This window comes from Coturnix japonica, chromosome 24, assembly GCF_001577835.2.
Source record: "Coturnix japonica isolate 7356 chromosome 24, Coturnix japonica 2.1, whole genome shotgun sequence".
NCBI lineage: Eukaryota > Metazoa > Chordata > Aves > Galliformes > Phasianidae > Coturnix > Coturnix japonica.
In genome coordinates, this window is record NC_029539.1 from 1337962 (window position 1) to 1356840 (window position 18879).

The 18879-nt window shown below is 44.9% G+C and overlaps 1 protein-coding gene across 13 annotated transcripts in view; it reads right to left on the reverse strand.

Annotated features, from left to right (window-relative positions):
* Positions 1-17124, reverse strand: part of ZBTB44 (zinc finger and BTB domain containing 44) — a 30867-nt gene extending 13743 nt beyond the window's left edge. For 4 of the 13 annotated variants that reach the window (XM_032449116.1, XM_032449118.1, XM_032449117.1 and 1 more), the window contains exons 1-4: positions 16798-17124; positions 8927-10809; positions 7893-8063; positions 1671-2741 (exon numbers count right to left, since the gene is read on the reverse strand). In XM_032449116.1, coding sequence (XP_032305007.1) covers positions 1671-2741; positions 7893-7908 — 1087 coding nt within the window. In that variant the 5' untranslated portion in view covers positions 7909-8063; positions 8927-10809; positions 16798-17124. Of the gene's footprint in view, positions 1-1670; positions 2742-2904; positions 2997-7892; positions 8064-8926; positions 10810-14478; positions 14562-16797 lie in introns of those variants that run through there. The other 9 variants (XM_032449121.1, XM_032449120.1, XM_032449113.1 and 6 more) reach the window with 8 other exon arrangements.
* Positions 17125-18879: the final 1755 nt, after the last annotated feature.

Genomic DNA, 18879 nt, shown 5'->3' on the forward strand with positions numbered 1-18879 from the left:
AAAACACTGAGATAAATATATGCAATTATACAAGGAAAATTTGTTGAGAGAGGAGAAAGCCGTACTTTAATGTATCCCGCTGCCTTCATTTATTGTTCTTTATGTTGCTGCATGAAGAAATACATCTTTGGGAGGCAAAAGGTGCTTTCTGAGCTACACAGCACGCCTTATCATATATCTGATGCATACAAACTGCTAAAAATGACAGCACTGTTTCTCTTATAGGAAAACGTGAATAAAAACTGTTATCAGGACAGCTAATAGTATTATGCAAAAACTGCTAAACATTAATTCAAACATTCAAGGACAAAGTAGAGAGTTCACACTGAAGATTTAGGGCTGGCTAGAATACTGTATCTCTATGTAGCCCTTTAAAGAAGAACATGCTGTACTAATGACCCCAATAATAACAAATGACCCCAATAATAGACATTTTAAGCTTAAGCATTATCATCTGTAAGGCCTGAGAACCTCCACTCCATACTGTACTCCTCAAGAAAAGGTTAACAGCACTCACTGCAGTAAATACAACATTCTGATCTGGAAATCACATTTCTGACCTAAAATGTCAACACAAGAGCTACAAGGATGGCACAAAGGGAGGATATTTTCATTTCTTTACACCTGAGCTGGTTTAACAACACAGACGAGCCTAGAATGCTCAGCTCCACTTCCTGCAGAGAACGCACCACAGCACTGTGCTGACCAAAGAATTTATGCAGGCTACATTTATTTACTTTATTTGAGTTTATTTTAATTAACTGACATAGCATCTCATGTAAACACTACTCGGATGAAGCAGACCAGCACATTCTGCATCACTATGGTTTGCTAATAAAATAGGCTTTATTAAACATCTTTCAGTAAACAAACTCTACCAAACGCAGGTCAAGCCACTTAACTGGAGGCAAAATAGCTGGCTTGGGCAAAATTTTGGCAACTAAACCAGCTATATTGCAAAATGCCTGTCTTCTGACCTGCTAACAGCCATTCAATGCATTCTCTGTGAAGAGAGAAAAAGATTATTACAGTAACTACCTTTAAATATTAGCTATTAATACACAACAGCCTGCTAGAAGAGCCCAAAACTAGCTTCACGTTGCCTTCATGGAAAAAGGTTTCTCACAGCATTTGGCAGCACTTGAAGAAGCAACTCGAGAACTGAAGCCCACAGAAATGGAAAGATACTCAATATTATGACTGTGTGGTTTTGCCTTCGTCTGGGACATTAAGATGACAGTGTTCCACCACTTATTTTGCAAATCTTCTTACAAAGGCTCTCTGTCATAACTACACAAGATTTCATGGCTGATGCAAAGATCCCTTCTGTCCCTCTGTGGCTATAAGCCATAAGCCTTTCAAATTTGGTGATACAATTTAACTGAGCTCATGCCTTGTGATACCACTGCAAACAAGATTTCTGTTTCTGCAGCCAAGTGAGCAGAGGTAAAATGGGGTTATCAATCTCTTCTGAATAACCAAGAGGTCTACTACCAGGCTTACCTTCTTATCCATGCTTCAGTTATGTCCAGAGCTCTAAGTCCCATACTCCTACCATGGTTTATACGTAGCATTTAATTAAGTAGTAACCCCCAGTAACCGCACAATTATCATTATTATACACGCACTTATCTACTTGCACATATATCTAACCCCAGAAATGGTCATACCTATAGAGGACGATTGTGGGCTGATCAGGAGATCCTCCTGAACTTGCTCGCTTCCTGGGACTGTCTGCTGGTCACTCAGAGAGCTCTGGGATGCACTGACGGGCTGCGATACTTCCTCGTGCACCTCCTCATCGCTTAACCTCTCCACTTTGACACGCACGTCTTCTTCGATCACAAGGGGCGAGTTGGCTTTTGTGCTCTCACACGTCACATAATCTGCAATTCTCCTGTTTGACTCCGAGGGGCCGGGCATGTCCAAAGTCCTTGAGTTCTCCACCTGCTTCACTTTCTCAGACTGAAGCCTTCGATCAATCCCAAAAGGAAAAGTCCACGGAAAAGCTAAGGAGGAGTCTACGGGCTGATTTCTGGACTCTGGGTAAGAAGTTGAAGGATTCAGCACTTGGGGGGAACTTGTTTGTGTGTTACACTTGACAGGGCTCTCAGGAGACATAACTATGTAGCTTTTGCGCTTCCTTCGTGACTCTCGGCAAACAGGAATGGCTCTTTCCACTACGCTGCATTCAGAAGAAACGGGAGAAAGGCTGCCATCTCGGGAAGTGAAATTGCAGAATGCATTATTCTCCTGCCCTGCATCCAGCACTTTCTCTTGCTGGCTGTTGGGTGTATTCCATAAGATGCTCGACTTCATGAACTCCGAGCACGTGCTAGCAACACTGAACATTTGCATATAGCTGGCTGCTGCCAGCACATCAATGATGTTTTCTGTATTAATGGATAACGTCGCTGTGTAAGCGTACTCCAGAAGAGGAATAAAACCAGTCACTGTCACGTGGTGCAGGTCCAGCACACTCTTGCTCTCATCTTCTGCTTGACCAACCAGTTTGGAACGGAAGAAGTCACTGCAGGCTGCCAACACCACCTTGTGAGCCCTAAAGATTTTGTCCTGGACGCGAATGGTGATGTCACAGAAATGCCCATCATTGCGGAGCATGTTTAGCTTTCCAAGCATCTCCTGACTGTGAGCAGGGGAATTATGAGTGAATGTTTTAACACCCATTTTTTCACCTTTCTGCCAGCGTTCTTTCCACATATGAGAGATCACGGGTAGCCCTAAAACAAAGAGAAAAGCTGTCACTTTCATTTCTGGAAGCAGAAGTGGCTTCATGATTACAAGACTGTACGCAGAATATTCAGCAGAATTCTCTAGGGTCACTCTTTCTTTCAAGATCCAGACTGTACAGTGGATTAACTCTACAGAAATGCAATTACTTACTTAAAAACGCAGACAAAATTATTTGCAGTCTATCTCTAATATCATCTTCCACGTTTCTGCTACTGTCGAGTCAAAACAAACTCCCTTCACAGCTGAAAGAAATACAAGTATCGAACACTGAGATGAAAGCATCTCTGAAACCATCATCTGTGTAAAAAATCCCTGTTTTGATTTTCTGGACTCAGGAAACTATTGCTCACAGCTCTTAAACCTGGGAGAATTTGTCACGTTGTTCTTTTAAGTAGAATAGACGTTTTATTGGTCCACTTACAAGTGTGAAGGAGCAGGCAAATATCCCAGAGAAGGTATTTAATAGCAAAAGAGTTTTAGAGAAACTATAGCATGAATTTTCAGGGGGCAGAGTTCAAACTAGTAAACCCAAAGTAACTGTTGCCAATAGCTCTGCTTTCCTGCTGTAGGGCAGGGACTGATTGCCTAAAGCTCCTTTACGTACATGAAAAATAAACAAAAAGTACAACTTTCTTACAATAAAACCCCAAGCTGCCTTCTTAGGGACCAATTCTCTTCCATGTGTAGAAGCACATGCATGGGGTTTGGGCAATGTCCTGAAGGACCAGAAGGGACCGTATGCCCCACAGTCGAGTAGAGTTTTAAGCTGCATCTGTATCCCAAACCTCAGTGCCTCTGCTTTGATGAAGGTGACCCACAACTTAGTTCCTCTACAATACAGAAAAACACTGTGCCATGCTAGGTGCAGTAAGCCCAGACATCTCCTGCCCCTGCATGGGAACATCTGTGCAACCAAAGCTGCCTCTATTAGCAGAGGATAGACACGTATATGAAAAATAACCCTAACTAAGTTCATATGTTCACTCACACTGTTTTTGAATTATTCCACTGTAAAGGAAAAACAAGCTGTAATGTTAAACCTTCTTAAGGCCCCCAAGCTTCCATTGCAGTCTTCTGTGTTCTATGTGACTCACACAATTAACATGATACAGAAATATCATCTGGTAAAGTTGGTGGTTGAACATCAGTAACATAATTGGATCTGATTATTTCCTGGAGTCAGTCAGCTTATTCACATCATCCTTTGCTCTCCCCTTACACGTATACAAAGCTGCATCACTCTTGCAAACTGCTTGTGAGCAGCTTTACAGATACAAAGAGCACTGCAAATTTGGAACAACCTACCACAAATCTCAGCACGTATTTCAATGGCAGCTGTCAGAGCCTACCCTGTTCTACACGGCTTCTTGTCTCTTTGATTTCACTTTTGATACTGCAAACCCTCTCACATAGAGGAAAAATAGCTATTCTAGAGAACAGACCAACACTTTATATATATAAAGCTCGAGTGAAACTATAAACACCGTTTGGATTTGAAATGAAATTTCACACTACTGTGAAAGAAGTTAAGCACAAGCAAAACACTCCTCAGTCAAAGAAAACATATTGACCTCAAGAGGCTTCTGAAGATCCAGACTGTTTGATCTCCAGCACGAATCAAATGAAAATCATGTTTAATTGATCTCAGACCAAAACTCTGCAGTAAAATCTTGTAACAGCATATTCTAGAATGGCCTTAGGATACCATTCCTTCTGAATTCCTGAGTAGCTACAGCAGCACGTTGGCACCTCAGAAGCCCAGAACCACCACTCAGGAACTGGGTTTGAAAAGATAAACACATGAACAAGGATTACCAACAACAGACCTGGCATTTGGAAATAGCACCAATATGTAATGGGAAACAAAGAGAAAAGTTTAAGCAAGCAATCCTCCCAATTCTTAAATGCCTGGAAGACCAACAAGCATCTTCCTTCTCCATTCATCTGAATGAGTAATGCTCATCCCTCCCTTCTGAGAGCTCTATTCTGCTCACCTCCTTCTGGCTCCCCTCGGAACCACTGCTTGTCCCGCTTCCCCTTCCTGCCCGCCTCTCCCTCTTCAGGCTTCCTTTCCCTTTCATCTTTTGCTTCCTTGACCTTGATCTGGTTACAGAACTTAAAACAAAATAGCGGAAGGCAGTGATGTGTAATAAATTCATTTACATTTATTACAGGAGCAGGGTGCCTGCCACGAACACGGGATATTGCTCTAAGTCACTTCTGTAGCTGACTTTGCCTCTTGTCCCTCTGACAGGCCACCATTCAAACAAGTGGCTCTTACACAGGCTGCAGTGCTGCCAAAGGATTCTGTATGCATATGCATGTTATTTGCAGAACAATCTGAAGAGGTGGGCTGGGATGGGGAAATGACATCAGTTACCTGGAGCTCAGAAGCTAGTGAAAACGTCAAATGCTTTTGGAAGGTAATTTAAACAAGATGAAAGTATTTCCCACATGAAAAGATGGGCATGCTAAAGCCCACACAGGTCACAGAGGGGTTCAATTCTCCTTTTTAATCTTTTATTTGCAGAGCGCATCTCTACAACTACAGTAAATCATAGTGATGAAAGAGAATAAAGGGCTGAGACAGAACAACTTCACCTCAAGTCTGACATCTGTGCAGTGTCAATGCAAAATGACACTTCTTTTTGTCTTATTATCGACTATTAGATACACCCTGCCAGCAGCAGTTAGATCCTAAGGTGTGGGGTGCTACATTAAGTTCTTCTTTGAGACTTGAAACACTCATATCTAAACACACATCTGCTTCTCCCAGCAACACCAGCTGGCCTATTACAAGGTACTATCCCCACTACAAATCTTGCCTTGCTTGCTGGCTGCAGATCACAAACTGTTCTCACATCCAAAGAATCAACAGTGCTTTCTGAACTTTGTTTAAAACAGTATTTTAAGTCAGGTCAGTAAACCCAGCTTGAACTCACCCCGTCACTGCCAAGTCTAACGGTACTTAAGGTAAAAAAGAAAAGGTTTCTTTGCTCAAAATTACGTCAATGAGCAGCATTCACTTTGGTGTATTGGAATCTGTGGAATGCAAACCTGTAACCTTTAGCTGCATTGGTTGCACTGACCAGGGAAATGAACCGTCCGGAGAAGCATGCAGTGGTTCAGAACTCCAATTTCCTCTAGGATACTTCAAATTGTACGTGCACAAAGGATCTAGTGTTAAATGAGTCACTTCATGAGCACCGGTTATGTTAACATGACATAAATGCTGAGCCGCAATCTATAAGCAGAGGCTGAAGGATACTACATCCTGCAGCAAATACACTGACATTCAGCACTGAGGCTGACCTGCTCCTTGGTTTCCTGGTGCTGGAAACAAGTTTTTTCCCTTCCACACTGCCCTGTGTGAGGCTGAAATGCTCTTCTCTCTCTCTTTCTTTTCAACTTCACCACTTTCCTTTCATCTACCATCACTGCTGCTTACAGAAAACATTGCTTAGCTTCTTCGTATTAACGGAGAAGTTTGTACATACATTCTCTACCTTGTTTTCTCATAAGAATCCTTTCCAAAGATACCACAGCAGCAAGTTGCTTCCTAAGCTGCCACCTCCTCCTATGAAAACATCCTGGCACAGACACCTTCCAAAAGACCTTCCCAAATCTTAGCTCCGCACCCCCAGAAGTTGATATCAAGGGTGGCAGAATGTATTTTGTAATCAGAATTCATAGAGGTGGCCTAAAATACTGCAGCTGACAGTTGTGATTAAGTCAGTAAATAGCCTACATAATTTTCAGATGACAGATCAACTCCATGCACTCAGGCCCATTTAACAGCTGTCAAAACCACATTATGGCAACAAATGCCACAACCAACTCTAAATCCTGAGCAAATTAGTAGGGATTCAGCTCAGTTCCCCATAAGCCCTGTAACAGTTGAGCTGTACAGAGCCCAAGTACGAAGGCAGCATCCTCATCACAAGGATCTGCTGAAAAGATGAGCACATCTGGAAATCCTGAGCTGTGCCATGACCTGTGATATCTGTACCTGCTTGGTACCAACCAAAGCAAACGACATGAATAAAGGAGACAGAGAAGCAGGTGCAAAAGCACACATTGTTTTTTCACTGTAAGTTCTCTGACAGACTCAGAGCATTCATCAGCAAAGGACAAGAAGAAAAAGCATCCAACAGCTTATCTTCCAAAACAGTTACTTAGGATTGGGAAGTGTCCTCAAAACATACTTCATATTCCTAATACATCCCTTAAGTTTTCCTAAAATTGAGAAGCCACAACTGTAGCATGCCATGACTACAGAGGAATAAGGGCATGGCAAAACCCTGATGGTACTTACAGCAGTGACTAATGTTTTTAATAGCAATGATAATGTAAATCTTTAACGTGGATGGGGAAAGAACAACTCGGATGATAGAAAAGCGGATTTGCATGGCACAGATCTGGTAGGTGCATGTTACCTCACAGAGCTGGTGGAAGCACTGAGACCAGTGGTGGGATGCCAAGAACAGCAATTTTATTCTCCAAAATGATTTTATTGTAAATTGAGATGGTAGGTCAGCTGCAACAGGAAAGTTTTGAGAGAATGAAAGCTTTTACATATCCGTTATGATGGAAAGCTGATGTAATCTTTGCAGTAACAACAGATGCCTTTTCCCCTCCATTGTGACAGCAGAGCACAGATCATCCTAGACAGGTTTGCATGACTGGAACTCCAGCTTCGAGCTGCACTGAGAGTGTGCCAATACTCCTTAAGATGCCACGGCTCCCAGTCATATATCATGTCTGCAATTTATCATTTGAAACCCAGATACTGTTTTTGGCAACACTGCTGTAATCGCTGTTCTAAGCCATATTCTAATCTACCCAATTAACTTTAGGGTATATTCCCAAATTAGGAATGAGCAAAAATGCAGCTGTTCACGATTTCAGCTTTATCTACTGATATATTCAACAAGGTTTAAGGTTTGACCAGAAACCAATGCTGAACTCAAGCCCTCCATGTCCCAGAACAATTGTTTTACTCTATGCTGAGTGAAGTCATAAGCAACACATATGAAGCTAATGAAAGAGTTCACATTTCCGTGCAAATTCCTCAAATAATTACAATTCTCAGCTCTCTATCCTCAGTTTTTGTCATGATGAGCTCAGGACCCGCTCACCAAAATTGTTTGTCATCCTTATTCATCGTCTGGTAGTGGGTTCCAAAGATGTGGCTGAGCAGAGCACTCTTTCAAAGCTCCAGCAGCCCATCCCTTAAGTGCCACTGCTCTCCTGGCACGCAGCGAGAGAAACATTTCCACTTCACATGGCTGGCTTGACTCAGAGCAGATCTGAACAGAAACAAAGAGGCCTGTGAGTGACATCAAACCATCCTGTTAGAGACCCTGATGATAGCAATGTACTACTACTAAATCTCTGCTGAGAGGCAGGATGGGGAAAGGCACTGTTTTTTGCAACCCACTCCGTACATTGTTGTTAGCTTCGTTTGCTAAAAGATGCACTGGTTTTATTTTAAACCATGGATGTTGAACAACTACACAGCACAATACCTGCTGTTACAGACCGAGAATAAATCAGATATTTACTTAGCTGCAAACATTTCACTTACGCTGGCTCTATAAGATAACACTCGAAACAGAAAGTCTACAGATGCCAGAGTGAGAAGATCAAAGTCTTTCTCATGTTACAAGGCTGCCTGTGTGCAAAAGCAGCACCATTTGCTGGATACATGAAAAAAGCAATGTTTGCTGTAATGAAAAACAAGGGAATGTGTCCATCGCTTTAATCCTAAGTAATTTAGAATATTAAAACCAGCACAGAACATATCACAGAGCTGCCATGCTTGTAACATGAGGTCATGAAGAAAGGCCATAAGTCATTAGTTAAATCATTATTTTGCAGGAGCTGCTGTTTGTACACAATGTGAAGTATAACGTATCTTTTTTTTCCCTCCCAATTAGTCATTTGTGTGGAAGTCAATACATCAAACATAGAAAAATCAGTATTCCTGTTCTGACAACATGGCAGGAGACATTAGATAAGAAGTTTGGGAGTCGGCTGATAGGAAGATATACTTCAGTCTGGGCAGCACCATCCAGTAGAAGCCAGCATGTGGCAGAGAGGATGGAAATTCATGCAACAGAAGTGCCTCCATAATTCCCAGTGATGACACCGAACAAGACAAGGAACTTACCAATTTGGAGGACATATCTTCCAGTGAACCCTTGGCACAGTGTCTGTTTGAAAGCCCCAAGCATGTTCTGGAAGGCAGAAAGGAGCTCCTCCAAGCCCTGCATCTAGCAGAATCAAGAAGTCATCTGCCTGAAGACAACAGGCTACAGATGCCAAGGCCAAAATCATTAAACTTACCAGCAGACACATACTTGCAACAGACACTTGTGCAGCTAATGAGTTCCACATGGAAGCGACACTTCTGGATTCACTTTTGTCCCTTACCATTTCATATATGTGACCTACACAGCTTTCTTCTGACCCATCTCAAGCTGGCAAGGGAATTCAGTCTCACTGTAAACCTCTTCCTTCTGCTGCAGGAACCACGCTGCTGATGTCTTTGCAGCTGACCAACTTATGCCTGTCATGAGACAGCTTCACATCACACAACCAATTCACAGATAAACGGGAAATTATTAACTGCGGAAGGTGTCACAGCATTGGAATTCAGGTCGTACTGTGTGAAACAACCTGCTAAATGGTTTCAGTCCCATTGGCTTTGGGCAATGGAAATTAATCTGCACAGCACTGTAAATGGCCACGGTCAAGACCAGACCCCTCTGACTGATGGGAGAAGCTGAAAGCTGACAGTAGTTTGTTACCAAAAAAGCTTGGGACTATTGACAGGCAATTGAGAGCTCTGTACCGGGTGTGCTAGATGACTACAGCCAGATTAAAGCATCGCTACAAGTCCTGTCCTAGATAAAAATTGAAGATGAAAGCTCATGTTGTAGGTGTGTTAAATGTTACCACTCCTTTCAGTACAAGTCAACCTAAAAATGCTTCCATTAGACATTGCTGTGATTACAAACATATAAACCGATACTTTAATTCGCAAGAAAAGGTGTCAGTGTAGTGGGAGAAGAGGCACAACTGCTCCAAGATTGTCTCATTGTGTGGCACGCACCTGCCAGAAATCTTGGCAACACTAACACAGTGTTAACGTAATCCCTCAAATATTTAGTGCTGAAGATCTGGTTATTTAAACACACAAAGATGTTTCCGTCTCTCAAGGATCAGCAGTGTTACGTGATTAGGTGTTTGGATAAAGCTGCAGAAATCTGGCTGAATGAAAATAACCTGAAGGAACGAAGAATGAGAAACAAGTGAGACAACACCTGTGTTTACTGAGGCAAAGTGTGTCATACCCACTTGGTAATGGATTTCCCACGCATGGAACCTAGAACAGATGAGCTACAATCTAGAAGATAATTAGTTAACGAAGACTTTGGAGAAAGTTCTCCATAGTATTTAACTAAATTGAACAGCTAATAGAAAGCCCCCCAAATAACCAGACTGTTATTATCTTTTGTCAGGATTATTTTAACCCACAGAAGGCTCTGAGGAGGTTTTTCAGTGTCTTTGCTCTGCACATCTGCTCCTTTCCTTGCTTGTAAGGGTGCAGGTCTTCACAGAACACTTACCTCGACCAGACAACATTTCAGACAGGAACACGCACTAGGCAGAGCCAACAGGGCATCCATTAAGTGCACTGATCAGCAAGACAGTTCTTAACCTCAGGAGCTAATTAAAAGGGATTACGATAGTCAGGGCAGTGCTGCAGTGCAGGCCACGCACAACGTGTTGATCTGCTGACACTAAGTTCTTTTTTACGCAAGACTTAAAAGACACTCCATAAAACACTTACAGATACATAAGGAAGATAGATGGTGCTTTCTTAAGCCGCACTGTACCTTACAACATCACTGAAGCTTGCAGATCCCTGACGTGAAGCTGAACTCTGACAGATGTACCAGGTGAAAGCACAGGAACTGCAGCACAGCCGAGCACGAGGGGCGAAGAGCTTCAGGAATACAACCAGTGCAATGTGCTGATTTGCTGCTCCTAAGAAACACCACCCGTTTTCACAGCCTGTATCTTCCCCCCCAGTCTCCTTTTCCCTAACAGCAACAGTTTTCCAAAGAACAGAATGTTACCGTTCACTACTTCAAAGGAGCCCTATTTAACTTGTTGCCTTTTTGAAGCTGCAGCGCAAAGTATAAACTTTATGTGCCTAATACAGCTTTCACATGGTTGAATAAGCAAACCAGACAAATGCCACTTTCTCTGGCCTCCAGCACTTTGAACTTTTCATTGTAGGAATCTCACATTAGTGTTCCATGTAACACATAAAAGTGAATTTTCAGACCGTGGTTAAAAGCGAGGCTCATTTACTAATACGAGCAGTAACTGCTAAGAAGCCTTATGACATATGGAATTATATCTTCATAATAAAAATTAATGTGCAAATTTCATTAGGTGGAATGTATTGTGATATTTAGAGCACACTGGGCAGGAGGTGCTGGTCTGAACAATCCCTCCAACCTGCAGGACTTAATAGGTGCAAACATATGAAATAAAACACAAGTTCAACATAACATTTTGTTTATTTTAAGTGCTGCAAGCTGCCAAAAATCATCCATAAAGCACTTTTATTTGTCACAAGGCAGCAACATTCTAGTTTAATAGCAGAAAGCTATTTTTTCCCTTCCTCTGCCATGGCTACCTATGGCACTTCAGTCTGAAAAATACACATCAAAGCCTGCTCGGCCCAACCTCCCTCCCAAATTACTAACAAAAGCAAAGATCTCCAAGCCCTTTTCTGGGGGAACCACATGAAAGGAACAGGAAGAAATATGGCCTGGTTGGCGTGCCTGCCTGCCAAAATATCCTAATACAGCTGAAGGTTTTCTTGGTAGCACTACTGCATTAAGATCCATGAAAGAGTCAGAAGGGAAAACACAGATCTGGGCTTCCTCACGCACGTGTACGCCTATTTACTGAGCCCAGCCAAGTCTGCCTGCGTGTGTTCAAAGAGAGAAAAGGGCACACGAGGCGTGTTTCCAGACAGAAGGGAGTCAACTGCAGAGATCACTGGCCGGAGTCACAGCGAAAGAAGCCACACGTGGAAAATAAACCACTTCTTTGTTTCCCCCGAGAACAAAACGGGTCTATCTGGGCCCCTTGTGCCCCAAGAGCTGCCGATAGCAACAGCATTTTGGCAGCGGAAGGGTTCCTCCTCCCCACACCCCCTGCTGTCACCCCAAGCAGCGTCTCCTACTTTGCTGTGTGCAAGGCTTTAATTTTTGTCACTTGGAAGTGACAAACCTCCTTTTACAGAAACAAAAGGCTGTAACTGCATATCACAATCATTAGGTTTGTGACAGCCAAATTTGGCTAAGTGCTAGTTTTCACTAGTTCTGCACAAAGCTCACCTGTCAACCGAGCTGTTGTTTCAAGTATTCGGTTTTATTACAATAAATGACAGCTTTCCTTCTCTAGCTTTTATTTCAGATTAGCAAGGAAGCGTTACACCTTAATGAAATACACACTAACTACAACAGATGAATCTACCTGAAGAGCAATGCAAGCTTCCAACCTCCCCCAAGCATTCTAGCACAAGGAGCTTGCACTGACCAGCAGCAGCATGGAGAGCCTGTGTAAGGAGCAAAGGGGAGATAGAAAGGTGAAGTCCCACATCACATCCAACCTCACCATACCCCATCTCATAGAGCACAAGGGTTGTGGATGCAGTGGAGAGCAGCCAACCTGTCAGGTGCCCAGACACACAAACAAGCAGCCAGCTTTCCGCCAAAGTGCCTATAAAGAATCCTGAGCAAGTTGAAGCAGGGCAGGAATGTGAATTGTGTCATCACCCTTTTAGCACTATGTGTACCCTTTATTTTCCTAATGACTCAATTATGCAGGTAAAATTAAATGCCTGAAAGGAGTTCTTCCTGGCCCCCAAAACTGAAAACCCTTGTGTTTATCCACAAATCAGCTACTGCAACACTGCAAGCTTTCTTACCTTGAATGGCCAAACACGTATATTCTTAATTATCTTCAAATACAGTAACAAGCAACCAAGTGTAGCTAAGCTTATATGAACCAAGATCATCTTCAATATCTGTATCCAGTAAAATAACTCAATATAGTTACTAAGTACATCTGTATTTTTGACCATTAAATACTACATATAGTATTAGTGGAATGTTATAGATGAGCTAGGAAGGGTCCCTCTATTAAAGAACATATCTTGCTGCTCTGGAAGAAAAGGCCTTCATTCAATCTTTATTGGGTAAAGCAAATATTGCGGTCAAATCACCTCTATAGAACATAGACACCTCAAAACCAGGCACTGCACAACAGTCTCTGCAGACAGAGATACAAAAGATTGGGACAACCCAGCTTGGAAAGGAGAAGAACTCAAAACCCAAAGAACACAGAACACATCTATACAATAGCAAATGAAAAAGCTACTGAGGAAAAAAAAGGGTTCTTTATTCTTTCTCCTGCTACACAATCTAGGAGGTGCTCAATGAAATGACCACACACAGGAAATATTTTTGCCTAAGTTGTGGAATTCATTGCATAGCATAAGGTAGAAGCTAAAGGTATAAACTGCTCTAAAGGCTCAGGCAAATCCACAGCTGACAAATGCACCAGCAGGCATCGTTACCCACAACTGCCTGCACAGCCCAAATGGCTCAGGCCATCCCTGGCTGCTGGCAGCCACCCGAAGAGCCATCAGTAACATCAGCTGCCTGCTCTGCTTCTTTCCCCTAATGATTTACTTCTGGCCACTGTCACAGACCACATGCCAAGCTCCGCACACACACTCCGCAGATCTCATTATCCCATCATTCACATGTTCGGATCATTATTTCACATGAACAGGTTTATTTCCCCAGCTCTACGATGTAATATATTAAAAACCACTATCTGCAAATTAAGTATAGCTTAAGTCACTTCCTTAAGTTGACTAAATAGGAGAGAATTAAATGAAATTCCCAGCCTTCACAGTTCACCCTTTCCATCCATCCACACAAATGCCATGTTACCAGGTTGCAGTTCATTCCCTACCACCACCATTTTATTTGTGCACCTTCCACAGACATTTGTTTTCATCCTGTGAAACCATTAGAAGAATCAATTGGAACTCCAAAGCAAGCTGAGAGTAATGGGCTCCTGTGTTTACATAGCAGTAAGTACACAACTATTTAATTGGATCTATTGGCTAAAAACTGCATCTTTCAAAGCAATAACAGCATCCACCGCAGCAACAAGGAGCTGCCTTAAAAATCTTATGTAAACCACCATTTCCAGTATTATTTTCCTGCTTCAAACTGCCAAAATAGCAATCGCTGACTACTGCAATAGTGCCACAGAAGGCACATCTCCCATCTAGTTTGACTCCTGAAATCGAACACTTTCTGAAAGGGAAGTAATTAAATCGCTGCCCCTTTTCAGTGAGACAATCCCAAGACTGATGTCATAATTCAAGCGACAGACTGTGAACAGCTCCGCAACCGTAGCATTTAATTTAGAAGTCGGCACTTGACACATTGAAGTATTTGGAATTCCTGAAGTCTGGCTGTCTGCACAGTTGCATAATTTGAACAGGAATAACCTACTTACAACCGGGCGAGATAGAAGTATGTCAACAGACAATCCCTTCTACATCAAGGGCCATCTCCTTCCTCATCACACACCGGCAGCAACAGCATCACTCACCGATCTGTCACGGTTCGGTTTTCCTCTTTCAGCTACTGAACTACAATGCCTTCAGGAGCTGTTACATTTATCACCACATCTTCCTGTAGAAATAAACCCAAATGTTCTCAAAGATTATAAAGAAATAAGTTTACACACGTAACAGACTCCATCAGATGTGCAGAAAGCAACACTAGTGCAAAGGACCTGAGGCCTCCTCTCTGCCTCCTTCTCTGCCAGGGACATGTGAGCTCACACGAGCACCATCCATCTTCCACCAGGCATCACACATCCATTCAGGAGAAGGACACGAACATAAAAAGCCTCCAGAAATAACATTTGGGCACTTGTTCAGCTTCACACACAGAGGAAGCTGTATTTTCTTTCGCCCCTCCTAGCAAACAGCTGAGCAGATGCTACAGACACCAGTGAAAGGAATCACCCCTTTCAAAGTTGCCAGTTTATGATGAACCTCCTGTTGCAAAAAGCAATGGAGAGGGTTCAATTTCACTTGCTAACTACTTCTCTTACATGCTACAGAAGAAAGACATGAAGACACTCCTCCCCCTAAACTTGACACCCACAAAAAGAGGAATTCTCTCACCCTGTTAAAAAACAAGAGCAACAACAAAAAGCCCCAACAATGCAAAACCTTCTGTGTGGGAAAACAAAAGCGATCCCTCCACCTCACAGGTGAGCATCCACACAACCAGCATCCACCTGGGGAGCCAAAAACAAGGGCTGGAAATTCCCCTCCCTTGGAAAGGGATCTCTTGGAGTGTTCACACCAATTAAGAGCTGCAGATTAAAACCAGCTGTTTAAACAGAAGAAGTCCCCAGGGAGACACGCTTACAGTGTTCTAACTAGTTTCTGGTATAAACAGCTTTACATCAATGGAAGTATTTAGATTGGTAGAGCTGTATGTTAGCTAGCAGGTTAACACTTCTGCTCTTTCTTACATAGATTCATTCAGAGCCAAGCAAGCTCTCCAGGCACATCACGCCTTGGATCTGCATTACACGTGGATATCGAGATGCAACAGGAGAGCTCAATGGCACATGTGAAATGCCCCACGAGACTCCTGGACAGCAGCCTGTGCCAGCCATTCCCACCCAGTATCACCTTGCAGGGTTCACAGAGCAGTCCCACGTCACTCCGTGTACAACAGCGTGATGCTAGAAACCAGAGGTCAGCTCAGCAGGTGGGCTGGGTGACCTCCACCTAAAGAGAAGCCAGGGAAAAGAAGGGAGAGAACACGAGCAAACACGTAAATAGCAAAGCTGAGAAATTCCCCTCGTGATAATAGGGCAAACCTAGGGCTTCGTGTGAGGAAAAGAGTGAATGCTAGAGACTACTGGAAACACGTGAGAAAGATTCCTGAGTGAATGGGAACAAGAGGTGGACAGAAATCAGGAGACTTTCGAGTTACATGTATGACTAGAGAAGAGAAATCCAGTGCGTTTCAGACCAGCTATGTCCAACTTGAAACCTGCAGATGCTATGGGAACACACATAGTAATTCCAAATAGAAAAGCAACCTAAAGGCAGCCACAAATTGCAGGGCACAGCTGGGTGACCCCTATGGCACATATAGCAATGAGTACCACACGTGGGAGCAGGCACCATGAGGTGTCTATGGGATCAGGTGGGACAGTAAGCAGAAAGCTCCTCCTTGGGAACCTGCAGGAGAAATGCCTCATATCCAAAGGGCTGAGGGCAAAACATCACGGTGTGTAAATGCATGTGGGGCTCTTGGTCAGTGGGATAACCAGCTCTTGGTAGACAGTCAATGGGATAACCACAGAAGGCCTAGCAGACAGGTAACCTCACAGTGCAAGGAGATGGAGGAGCTGCCTCGTAGATCTGGAGGAAGGAGCGTGCTGCTCTATTAGGGTGGCTCAGAGGCTTCAGGGCACAGGATAAAGCCCCATGGGGTGGTCATACTTCATAGGCTGCATCAGCCCAGCACACCTATACCCGTTAAGAAGCACAAGGGGCTGCTGAAGGCAGCAGGATGCCCACTTAGGCAGCTCATACACGAGAGCCGAGCCCCAGAGCAGCCCCTCTCCCCCTGCGCATCCCCATGTGCCAATGTTTACGTCGATCCGCTCACAACCCACATCACAACCCACACACACGGCACAGCTGAGCCCAGCTGAGCCCAGCACCCCCCGGCAGATGGACAACGGCGGGTGGGGGGGAGCAACAACAGGCCGCGGGCTGCCGGCACCGCAACAGGGGGCATCACAGAGGCACAAGGGGTCGGGCCCACAGGGCACAGAGGGTCCCTAGGGCAGCTTTACCCCCCCACACTCCCCCGTTCTCCCTCAGGGCCTTACCTGCGCTCTAACGCCGGGCCGAGCCCCCTATCTCGGTGCTGGCCGGGCCATGGCGTTGGGAGGCGGAGGAGGAGCAGAGGCCGCTGCCACCGCCACCACCACCAACACCACAGCAGCAGCCGCCGCCTCCCCCTCAGGCGCGGAGCTGGCGGGGCGATGAGCAGCCCCCAGGGTGAGGGGGTCGGCGGCTCAATAAGGGGAAGGAGGGGAAGGGATGAAGGGAGGAGGAGAAGGGAGGGGAGGGGCGGCTCAGCGGGACGGCTCCGAGCGACGAGCTGCCCGCGCCGCCCGGCCGGGCACTTTGTTTGTGTCCCACAGTGCAGCGCGATACGGGGCGGGGCGTAAAGGGGGGCGGGGAGAGCGGAGTGCGCGTGCGCAGTGAGCGGCACAGCGGGAGCAGCGGGTGGGATGTGCATTGGGGGTTATAATGTGTGTAATAATGCATGTGTGTGTATGGGGTGGAGGTGTGGATGTGGGGTATTGAGGTGGGACCGTGCACCTGAAGGCATGGGGTGCACATAGAGGTCAGGGTGCATGCACTGATTAGGAGTGTGCACACAAAGCGCCTCAGTGCGTGCGCGAAGGGACTAAATGCATATACCGGCCACAGCAGTGCATGCATGCATGGGTAGAGCAGCACTGTGCATGGGTAAAGCAGCACTGTGCATGCATAAACCAGCACTGTGCATGGAGAAACCAGTACTGTGCATGCATGCATGGATAAAGCAGCACTGTGCATGGATAAAGCAGCACTGTGCATGGGTAAAGCAGCACTGTGCATGGATAAAGCAGCACTGTGCATGGATAAAGCAGCACTGTGCATGGGTAAAGCAGCACTGTGCATGCATAAACCAGCACTTTGCATGCATAAAGCAGCACTGTGCATACATAAGCCAGCACTGTGCATGGACAAGGCAGCACTGTGCATGGATAAACTAGCACTGTGCATACATAAGCCAGCACTGTGCATGCTTGCATGGATAAAGCAGCACTGCATACACAAACCAGCACTGTGCATGCATGCATGGATAAACCAGCACTGTGCATGCTGCACACCCCAGTGCATGCACACCCAGGGTTGTGCACACTGCATGAGTGCATGCAAACCATGCACAGTGCACACACACCATGCACAGTGCACACCACGCTGATGCACCCCCCCAGCCCTCATCCCACTGAGTGCACTGCAAATTGCAGCATAAAATGGATTTGAAAAGCAGCACGGTGCTCCCAGCTCCCTGCAATGTAAAAGAACCCCCCTGGGGATGTTTCATGACTGTTTTCTTGCAAAACCAGAGGGAGATGGGAACCCCAGTGTGCTGCAAGATTGCACTCACTGCTGCTTCAGTTTCTCCTTTTCCTTCCCTTGGCTTTGCATTTGCACGTAGCTGCATGGTGAGCATGATGCATTGCTCTCTGCAGATTGCTTTGGTGAAAAACTGGGGTGAAATAGCATCAAGTGAAGCAAATAGTGTGTGTGAGTGTGCGTGCAAAGATTGTTCTCACTTTTTTTTCAGCTGACAAATAAGAGGTAATTTGCAAGGCAAGGAAGAATGCTCACCCTCCAAATTCTGCTCCAAAAAGCGCACAGCTGGGGGTGTATCATGTTTGCAAATGGAGCAAAGGAAAACAGCCTTAAAGCGCTCTGCAAGAGCAACTCCTGCAGAGCTCAGCCATCCGGCACAGCTTCCTTTGGGGCAGCACTGCTCTTCCTGCTGCTGAAACCTTGGGGGATTGGGAACATCTGACTTTGGGAGCGTGCAAAAGTCCAGCTCGGAGCGCACGCACAGGAACTGTCCCACCAGGAAGCCACCAGCAGCACGTTGATTGCTACCGCTGCAAAAAGAAATGTGCTGCTGGCACAGCTTTGCTCGTTGCTTCCGCCTGTTTTGCAGCAGGAGGTCCCAGAGCACAGTGCTGGGGGCCCTGGGCAGGATGCAGCGGTGTCCATCGGTGTGACGCATCCCAGGGTGCTGTATTGCTGCCCACGCTTTAGCACCTTAAAAACAAATTCACCCTTTGTTCAGCTGCTGGAAAGGGAACTAGAAAACAACCTGAGAAAAGCATTAATAAAAGCCAAGA